At 39.4% G+C, this 11675-nt stretch overlaps 1 protein-coding gene across 1 annotated transcript in view; it reads left to right on the forward strand.

The window, feature by feature from the left end:
• Nucleotides 1-5906, forward strand: part of LOC147470669 (uncharacterized) — a 55594-nt gene extending 49688 nt beyond the window's left edge. Inside the window, exon 3 of the mRNA XM_086543512.1 lies at nt 5823-5906. Within this exon, the coding sequence (XP_086399638.1) occupies nt 5823-5906 (84 nt within the window). The remainder of the gene's footprint in view (nt 1-5822) is intronic.
• The last annotated feature ends 5769 nt before the right edge of the window (nt 5907-11675 follow it).

The raw sequence follows: 11675 nt of genomic DNA on the forward strand, positions 1-11675 counted from the left end.
AGTTTAAGGACTTCACTGTTTCATAAACTATATACATATATATATATATATATATATATATATGTATATATATATATATATATATACATATATATTTCTATATATATAAACATACTATATATATATATATATATATATATATATATATATATATATATATATATATGTATATATATATATACATATATATTTTTATATGTATAAACATACGTACATAATTATATATATATATGTATATGTATATATATATATATATATATATATATATATATATATATATATATATATATATATACGCATATGTATATGTTGATGATAAGCAAAAACATAGTAGCAGAGACTGCGTTATCAGTTCAAAACTGGTTGAAAAAGAAAACAAAACAAAAATCTTCGAAAATAACGTGTCCCAAAAAATGCTACTGCTCTGTTTGCAGTGAGAACGGATTTGAAAGAGATTGAACAGTCTTGTTTTGACTACGAATTAGCAGTTGATTGGAACGTGCTGTATTTCGAGAGGAAATCGAGCTATTTTTTTTTTTTTTCAATTTATTCGAAACGTAAATCCTACCGATGATGATTTCGATGTTATTTATACACTTAGTATTACTTGTGTGATGATATGCTTACCGGCGTAATTATACAATTATACAACTATACAATTAGATATCGTCATTGTGTTCATATTTCTTTAATCATCGCTCTTTTCAAATTAAAAATGTCCATATCTATTGATAGAAATCAAACTATCTGAATATTTACAAAAAGGCAATATTCTGACAATTTAGATATCAAGTCGAGTAGGTTTTAGAATCTAATATTGAGAGAGAGTAGGTTAAGCAAAGATTTAGTTTTAATCTATCTCCATCCCCCCCCCCCCACGTGATATTGGTTATCCCCTCCCATTTATCAGAATAATGCTTACGTATGTACTGTGCATCGTATACGAAAACCTTGTCATAACTTCGCATTCTATTAAAATGAGAATATTGAGACATACAAATCAAAACACTTAAAATTTAAAAAAAACTACATCCTTTTTAATGAAACCCTATTCATGGATAATTTTTCAAGGAATAATATTCACAGTACCCATTTCTTGCACATATCAACCTGTTTTCAGATATGTGTTATTATGTCATGATTTTCAAATTTTCAAATTGTGCGATTATGTAAACTTGTTTGGTTACATTGCATTTCTACAAGATTTACTCATCACTCGTTGATTTCCCCGATTTATTAACCTATTGCAGTGTGATAAATAGAATAAAAACACACGGACACATACAAACCTATATATATATATATATATATATATATATAAGTAATTGATAAGTCGACCAACCAAACCTCTAGGCACGACACGATATTTTTTCTGGTAGTTTTCGTTCTGTTTTGTACAGTTTCGCTACTCATTTCCATCGAAACCTTTCGTTGAGTTACACCCCCCCCCCCCTCCCTCCCTCCTCCCCACACGCGCCACCGTCGATACGGAACTAACGAATTCTGGCGCGAAATTTAAAGGGCTTTTTGCGTAATCAAAACCCAACCCATAAACCTAACCTAACCTAACCTAGTTTTTTGGGTTTGCCCGAGCCCAGGGGGGGGCTTCGCCCCACCCTGGACCCCCCCCCACTTTTAAGGCCACTGCGTGGCCGGTAACTTTTCAAAACGAACGTCCACCACCGACCACAGAACTGACCGATTTTTTGTCTGCCCTAGCAAAGGGGGGGGGGCTTTCGCCCCTGGACCCCCCCCTTATTTAACCACTGCGTGGCAGGTTCACTTTCAATGACCGATTTTAGCCTGCCCTATCCAAAGGCACTTCGTAGCATCTGACTTTTATCTTCGAATGTTACCACTTCTTACCTTAATTGGAGGCGTGTGAGGGCCCGGGTTGTAATTCACAGTTTTTGCACTCCATTTCCATTGGCAGAGCACCGTGGTCACGTAATAATTTCAGTGATGCAGCGTTATCTTTATAAAAAACCATGATGAATTCCCACGGAGTGTACCTACGTCTTGCACACAATGTAGCCATCTCGAAACTGATTTTGAAATTCAAGCAAAGACCCAGACTCTATGTCAATTGTCTGTGATGGTCGATCATTTTTTGTCGGGTAGACTATTGTTCCCTATTGGTGTATTTTATCACGTGACAGTATTGCGTAATCGATACTTTTTTGTATTTCAGGGGGGGGAGGTGGGGCGGGGGATTCTCAGTAGATAGTTTACTCATCAGATGTTTGTTAAGGACTCTCTTCCGTTAATCGTTTTTTTTATTAACCTATTTTGCAAGTTGATATAATTAAATAAAAACACACGGTTACACATACAATATATATATATATATATTATATATATATATATATATATTTTATATAATAATATATACATATATACACACACACACACACACACACACACACACATATATATATATATATATATATATATATATATATATATATATATATAGAGAGAGAGAGAGAGAGAGAGAGAGAGAGAGAGAGAGAGAGAGAATAAGAGGGGGATAGAACAAGTTAAAAATCTTGTCACACGACGATTCTTTTCTTATTAATGCGACAAGTTTGGACGCGTCAAACAATGAAATCGAACCTTCGCTCAAGATCCGTTAGGATATCTTGGGAACTTTTTACTTATTACCTTCGTTATAGCAGCGTGTAATTTTCATTGCATGTTCAAATAGATTGTCTTTTTACCCCGTAATTATGTTTTTTTTTTCTTTTTTTTTACAGAATCAAAACCAAAAAGTGTCTGTCGAACGGGCATATAAAAGCCACCGCCATGTTTGTGTTCGTTTTATACTCTAAGGAAATTTTGTGAAAATAATTTAATATTCATTCAGTTGGAATAGCAATTATCATCATATTTAACTAATTGGGTGAAAATACAAGGCATTCTTAAGAAAACAAATGGATCATAACGATGTTAAACGTATCTATTCATAAAACAAAAGTTACAGTGAAAGAGTCCGAACAATTCAAATTCCAGTTTGAGTACATATTCAGTTCGGAAGTGTCGTTAGCCTTCTTCACTCACATCTAGTTAGAAATTACCGAGTATATGAAGCTTAGCTCCTCTAAATACTTAGAGTATAGTATCTTTCAACTGTGTCTTCTAAATCAGGTATGGTATATCAAACAATTTTACGTAGTTGTTTCTAAATATCCGTTGTAGAAAGATTCCGTTGGCATCGTGATTTTGGAACTAAGGACAAACGCAACTTTAAATGAGTTAGGATAGCAGGTAGAATGGAAGTAATTCTATTATAGGACTTTTTTTTGTACGATTCTTGTCATGATTCAGTTTCGGCTTTCGTGTAAACAAGAACTATTTTACAATTTGACTAATTGATTTCTTATCAGAGAATTCATTTCATTGCTCTCCTTACCTAATACCTTATAATAAGATCTCGGAGTCGAGTGGCTTTTCGATCCACCTTCAGTGAAGACTTACGTGCGAGTAGCATCAGTTGTGAGGTCATTGAGGTTTACGGATCTAGAGAAGTTAGTTTTGAGATGGTAAGCGTAATATTGCAACAAATGATAATAGCTGATTGTTGATGAACGACTAGCATTTGTCATCGATAACGGTTGGCCAACATCGACCCCAAAATAGAGGCTATGATTTTGGCCGTTTCGGGGGCAGTTCAGAGCCATTTTTCCCGCTTATGTGAACGATGGGGATGGTGATATTTCAGCGTTTAACTGCCTGGAGAAGTTGGCTCACTTGGGCAGCTCGGCGATAAAGCCTGGAAGTGAATTAAATTCTGGACTGCGTTTACTCCGAATAAGGCAAGCGTGTTTTGTCTTCCTTGTATATTTATTTTGTTTCAACGGAATCTCTGCATTCTTTCATTCAATTTATAGGATAGTAGTGTTTAAGATTCTTTAAAAAAATCAAATTATAAATAAACAGTGTTAGCTTTTTCATGTAACACACACACACACACACACACACACACACACACACACACACACACACACACACACACACACACACACACACACACACACACACACACACACCCGAACACGCACACACGCACACACACTTCTATTGCAACACACACACAGATGCGATATGTTGTATTACACGATCATTCCCTCGGACTCCCAATATATTGGTCCGATAATGCAAATTCGGGCCACTGGCTCGACCTCACCCCATGCCTCATGTCTACTAGCCATGTAACGCAACTCGATCACGGCGAAGGAAATTGCGAGGTAAGATTTGCGCAAGGAAAAGCTCCCTGACACTTCTATTAGAATGCATTCCCAGCAGACCGTATTATGTCGGCTCAGCGAATTACGTTACCCCCGGAACGATTCCGTAAGTAAAGGGAAGTTATTCTTATCTCGCTTTGCATTTTCGGGGAACAATGGAAGGTCAGAGCTATTCGTTGCATGCAATTGCTAGGCTAACCCTCCGATGCCGTTTTACCGGTAATGTGATGGTACTAAAATTGGCGAATAGTGGTTTAATTAGCTCATGAATATTGTACGACTGCGAGTGCAGTCAAGTGTCTTTTGGAAATTCGTTTGGCCAATGTGTTCTTTTGAATAATTGCATGTATATTGCAGGCTTTGTCGAATGCTCTGCTTTATTACGTTGTTCTGAAAGTTTTATTGGTCATGCAGGATTCATCAGCCCTTTCATGTGGGTATTAAATGTCTGACGAACATATGTGTATATAGACCAGTATTGCAGTTTGAACAATGTCATGCACTTTTATGTATATGTTTATACATGGAATTACACACGTATATACCCCCATACACACAGGTGTACAAACGCGCTCACAAACACGGGAATACAAATACATAAATATCATTTGCGGTATATAGGCCTATGTGTTTGAGTGAATATGTTGTAAGTACACGCACACGCACACACGCACACGTACACGCACACGCACACGCACACACACACACAGTATTACACACACAAGTTATATATTACATGAACCCATCCTATACATCACATAATATGTACACGGAATTATCCATGCGTGAAAACGGGAAACCGGAACAGAATGAAAGAGCGAGCGAGCGAGCAAATCTTTCAGCGTCGAGCAGCGGCTGAATGAGGAACGCATTGCATTCGACAGGTGCAAACATATCCCGCTTTTCTGAAGAAGGCGGTTGTGTGTGAGTGCGAGAACAAAGGTATGCAGCGCGAGAGAAAATGAGAGGCCAGGAAGGGAGATGAAAAGATGGGCTGTGAAAGCGAACGGATGAAGATGATGCAAGTGTAGTTTGTAATCGTTATTTTATAATTCTCCTTGTCTGTATATTATTATTATTATTAATACTATTTTTTTTTTGGGGGGGGGGTGGAGGGAGGGAAAGGTATTATTAATACCTTAATTAAACTAAATAAAGCATACATTTGATCGTATATTTAGAGTGTTGTATGTTAGTGCTCTAGTATTATAAAGCGTTACGTAGATCAGTTGTATTTTGTTCAAGAATCTCCAAGAATATCTCACGATTTTCTAATAAAGCGTTGCGGCTCCCTCATGGTTCCGACCTACGGGTCACTGAGCTAAGGATTTGAGGCAGAATGGCGTGAATTTAATAACATGGAGTGTAGAGACCTCAAAAAGAAAATGAAATCTCTCTTTTCATCCATTTTATTAGTCAGTCTATAATTGGTTCTCAAGAAATTTCCCATCTTGATTCACTTTAATGTTTCATTACATCATCTTATATATAAACTAGAGACTTTGATCCCCTGAGCTAGAACCCTTGAAGTCAATATTTTCCTTTCCTCTCCAAACCCTTTTTTTCTTCCTTCAGGCGGTATTGGGCCCGGCGCTTGGTGTGGTAGCCCTCGTCTTCGCCGTAGCCTACGTCGTCAGGAGGTGCGAGCGATCAAGGTAAGTGTGATCTCGGATTTCGCTTGTTTTGAGAGTTTTTTTTTTTTTTTTTTTTACTTTTCTTAAATGTGTATTTCTTGTTTGTTTACGCTCGCCGTAATACATGTGATCGCCTTTCTATCTGTTCACACCTGGTTTATTAGTAACCGGATAGTATGCTGGGCTTGGTCACCCCATCGTCATACAGATATGAACATGATAGTTCTGAATATTACAGTGGCTGGTCCGTATAAGGTGTGGGTTAATGAAAAAAGTTTTAGATTGTTCTATCCAAGGCTAAACTTACGGACTTTAATAGGCTTTTCAAACATATGGATTGCCTCTAAGCTTTATGCCCTTCTTCCACAGAGGTTGCGAGGCAGAAGTTGAGGCTCGTAAAGTTATTTTTTTCTTCTCTCCTTGTTTAGTCATCATTCTGTTTTATCGTCTTTTGGAAATTCGTTATTTCGAGCTCCGGATTTCTCATATGGGACAGTGAAAGAAAGTGCAATTTTACCTTTTAGTTACCTATGACTATAGTTTTTGATTCTAATGGAAATTCCACCATATATTATTTAAAAGACGTTTGATATGTTATAAGTAATTCTGAAAATATCTTTCCTTATTGACATTTGATCCGATTGTTACTGTTGTCATTCTGTTCACTATAGTCTTTTTTCGTTCATTTTTTAACAATCTGCTTATCTCGTCTGTCTCAGGAATTGCAGGTCTTTGTTCCACTTTGCCTACTCCCACTCCACCCCCGCTGCTCTTTCTTTCTTTCTCTCTCTCTTATTCTCCCGTTCTTTTTCTCTCTTTCTCTCCCTCTCTCTCCCTCTTTCTATTATTACACTTATAATGTTAGTATCGGAATGCAGGAGACACAGGAACACTGGGGAAAGAGGCGTCATATATAACTAACCTTTAAGTCGAAATACTCACAAGTGCAAATTAACTAGTCGAAAGTTATAATTGCATTGCTTCCTTAAGTGTCTTGTAATGTCGTCTAATGTGAAAAGCCCTTGTAAAGAACTTATTACTCCCCGTATGCCTTTAAAGTTGACCTGTCAGGATGAACAAAAAAAAAAAAAAAAGGAAATGATATAACTATTTTGAACATCGTAAGATTGATATGATTCTCAAATTAAGGATTTTCTCGTGCAGATAATATTGCATCGGATTCAAATAGAAAACATCGTGGTTTGCAATATTCCTTTTCCTTTCCCTTTGTGTCCTTTGTCATAAGAGCAGATTGCCCGCGCACTGAGGGCTACTGGTGTTGTTCAGGCTTCTCGACGTACAAAGGCAGACTTCAAGTTCAGCTGTCGCTCCTGCCTTTTGAATTATGATAAAGAACTAGAACGAAAGTTTGAGTGGTTCAGTTAAGTCCTCGCCGACAAGGTATGAGTGAACGATCGTAATGCCAAGGCGTTTTGAGTTGCTCCTGGCGGTCATGGGGAGGGCAGGGAGGAGGAGGAGGGGAGGAAGAGGAGGAAAGGGGGACAGCACGTCTCGAGGCTTCAGAGGCTGAGGAGTAGTGAAGGAGGTGGGAGAGGCTCCGGCCAGGTCCTCGTCACTCCACTGGCGGTATTTAAAGAGGAACACCGGTAATAAACAAGCACGAGAGGACCTAGATGGCAGGGCAGGAGCTAGGGTAGTAGGCGGTAGATGGAGGAGGGGAAGGGAGGAGGATGGGTAAATTGGTAGGGGGGGACGTGGATAGGGAGGGAAGGATATTGTATGTAGTCCTCTGAGCTATGGCTACAATAGTCGCCAAAGCTTATGTATTCAGAGCGCTTTCATAATCTTCCGTAGCTATGGAAAAATTATGATGAAATAACGGTCGTGAATTCATTCTGCTTTTAATGCAAAGGAAGGCTTGAGGCAGGTGGGGGACGAGGAAAAAGAAAGGAGAAGAGCGAGAGAATCTGTGGTGGTGACAAGGGGGAACTTGTAGCGAGAGGAAGGGGAAACGAGGAAAGGGAGGAGAGAGAATGAGGCATATTAATTATTATAAAGCAGGAAAGCCATACAAAGGGATATACCACACGAGAGGATGACGAAGTAGCCGATTTTGGGGAGGTGAGAGCCCAACCTCTCCTTAATTACGTCGGAAATCTATGGCGAATGCAATTAAGCGCACAAATTAGATTTTCATTTTGGTAAGGTTTCGCTGTTGGTAGATATATCACTTGCATATATATATATATATATATATATATATATATATGTATATGTATATGTATATATATTTATATATATACATATATATATTTATGTGTGTGTATTTGTGTGTGTGATATTTATATGTGCGCGCGCGCGCGCGTACGTATATGTTTACGTACGTATATGTATGTATGTGTCTTCGTCTACTCAGACGCGAACACACACACACACACACACACACACACACACACACACACACACACACACACACACACACACACACACACACACACACACACACACACATATGCACATACACATACACACACATATATATATATGGTAGAGGGCTGCCCTGGGTAGGATCAGTCTGGATAAACGCATATATTCAGAAGGTTTGGAAGCTATACCGGGCTATACTATACGGTTAACGCATCCTAGACTAAAGGTATCTCCACCATGTCTGCAGGGCAACAAAATTTCTGTACCAGTGTTGTAATTCATATACTCACGAGTCACCCACGCTACTCATTTCGTAAAAAAAAATAGACGAAAAAAAAGAGTATCCATCCATGGGTATCTTACCTGAAAGTTAGAAAGGTTACTCTATAGTTATTCACCCTCTAAAAGCCACTCAGATCACTCACCCCAAATCCCAAAGCTTGATGGGTCTTTACCGAGCAGACCCATCCGTCAAACGGCCCTTTATGCCGATAAGTGGTTGTTGAGGTTTACCAAGAGTCTCTCTTCGGTTCTTCGGTTCACCAGACTCTTCATTTCCCCTCGTCTGGTCTCCGAGCTGTTCTGATGGTTGGCCTATTCTTGTTCTGGTTTGTTTTACTTCTTGTTTGACCTTCCTCTCTTTTTCTTAATTTCCTTTTATTATCATTTCTCTCTCTCTCTCTCTTTATCTCTCTCTCTCTCTTTATCTCTCTCTCTCTCTCTCTCTCTCTCTCTCTCTCTCTCTCTCTCTCTCTCTCTCTCTCTCTCTCTCTCTCTCTCTCTCTCTCTCTCCCTCCCCTCTCCCCCCCCTCTCTCCCTCTCTATCTCTTCTCTCCTCCCTCGTACCCAACCTTGCTCTTTCTCGTCCTTCTGTCTCATATTTTTTCTCCCTCGCATTTCCGTTTCCTCTTTCTCTCCTAATCCTTCTCCCAATTCTCCCTCTTCCCCTCATTCGGTCCACGCGTTTGTTTCTCATCTTTCCCACAAGCCCTTCTTTTCCCCATCCTCTCTCCTTCGTCCCATCTCTCTCTCTCTCTCTCTCTCTCTCTCTTTCTCTCCGGATCCACATCCAACCTCTTTCCTCTCCCCATTGAGAAAGTTGCGTTTCGTTCCCCTTAATTGATTAAAGAACCAATGCCAAACACGTGGGAACAGATGACGATGGTCCGCCGGCTCAGCTGTTTTATGGCGTGCGTTTTTTATTATTATTATTTTTTCGTCTTTTTTTTTATACACCGCCCTCTAGGAAACGAAGGGAAGAACAGCTTTAATTCCATCTGTTCCGTTTTGTTGTTGTTATAACGCCCACGTCAGAAGGCATAAAGGGAAGGTTGGGGAACGGAAAACGCACCGAATTGTTGCCAGATTTCGCCTGTAGAGTGTCCATTCCAGGAACTAATTGGTGATGGAGGTAGGGCTTTGAGGATTTCCAAGTCAAGTAAGAAGTTAGTGGTTGGTTTTCTTAAGGAAGTGTAGTGATCTGTGTTTGTATTTGTTTCTGGCGATTTTGGTTCGTTGTTTTATTTTGTTGTAGATAGTCACGTCGCAGAGTGAGACAGGTGGCGTATATGTAGGTAGGTTTATGGATATTTAGATATATTTTGGCATTTTGGTTAGTGTAAAGAGAGGGGCTTAAAATGATGCCAAATCAATGACACACAACACGAAACGCGCGCGCGCGGGCACACACACACACACACACACACACACACACAACACACACACACACACACCACACCACACCACACACACACACAACACACACACGTACACACACACACACGTACACACACAACACACACACACACACACACACACACACACACCACACGCACATCACACGCACGCCTCACGCACACCACACACACCATACACACACCACGCACACCATACACACACCACGCACACACCACGCACACACCACACACACCACACACACACACACACACACACACACACCACACACACACACACACACACACACACACACACACACACACACACACACACACACACACACACACACACACACACACACAATCATTCCGACCCTTACGAAGGTGATGAGTTTTATCCGATGAGGCTCTTCCCATTAAACTTCCTTCCAAACTTACGGTATGTGATTTTAGCCTTTAACTCGGGCCGCAGGTTGGTAGCTAGAATTCTGAAGGTGCAGGCCGGGAAATGTCGCCCAGATGCATTTGCATAACAACAAAAAAAAGAAAAAAAAGAAAAAGAAATCATTATCATGCAAGACCCTCTTTTTTTTAGGCTTCTTTTAAACAAATCTCTTCATTTGCCCTTACTAAAGGAGGTAATTACTCAGAAGATCTTACTGAAATAAAATATTACTAAAAGAATAAATTATCATAAGAAGAAATAGTTAAAAGAAAGAGCGAAAAGAGTAAATTACCAAAAGAAGAAAATTCCAAAAAATGGAGAAAAAAAAATTGTCGCGTATTTGAGGAATATTTTCTTGAAGGAACTGGCTAGTTAGGAGGGAAGAATGGTAATGAGGAGCTTTCTAGGTAGAAGCTAGGGACGGAAAGTGCCAGTGATATAAGCTGGCGGAAGCGGAGATTGTTCTGGAAGGAATGAGGCGCCTCGGAGGAAGGGTTTCTTTAAAGGGGTAAAGTATTCTAAGATTGTCAAGAATGAAAATGGGAAATATAGCATAAAGAAAGTGGAATGCACATGCACGTGCACCACATAAACGTAAATATACCTTTATCAATTTGTATACACATACTTTGGAATCTTTGAGGGAGCTAAAGAAAATCGCTCTAGTAGCAGTATGTATAAGGCGACTCGTTTCATTATTTTATTAACACGCATTGCCGCACCCCCACCCTAACGCGCCCATCCACCCACCCACCCACCCAACCCCCATATGTACCAATGAGATCAGTATAAAAACAGTTCTTAAAAAAAAAATTATATATATATATATATACATACATACATACATACATACATACATACATACATATATACATATATATACATACATACATACATACATCTCTCTCTCTCTCTCTCTCTCTCTCTCTCTCTCTCTCTATATATATATATATATATATATATATATATATATATATATATATATATATATGTGTATTGGCTATGAAAACGTTAACGAGTACCCAGTGCATGTGCTTAGTGCAATGACAAGCCTTATTTTCTGAAGAAAGTCCTGTCTGGCCTACGTTGTGGGGTAAAGATATCCTTCAGCGCGAATACCCCAGTGGCAAATTCACCGAGACTCCAGTAAACAGCTGGAGACGGAGGCAAACATGCAGATAACACCGGCACCGAAACCTTCCCAGGGAGGGTAAACGCATCCCAGGGGCGACATAGCGAAGGATCTGGCAGCCAAACCAAATCTTGCGACGGTTTCTTGAAGGAG

The sequence above is a fragment of the Penaeus japonicus genome, unplaced genomic scaffold, assembly GCF_977035675.1.
Source record: "Penaeus japonicus unplaced genomic scaffold, GWHDUDI00000001_assembly GWHDUDI00000013, whole genome shotgun sequence".
Taxonomy (NCBI): Eukaryota; Metazoa; Arthropoda; class Malacostraca; order Decapoda; family Penaeidae; genus Penaeus; species Penaeus japonicus.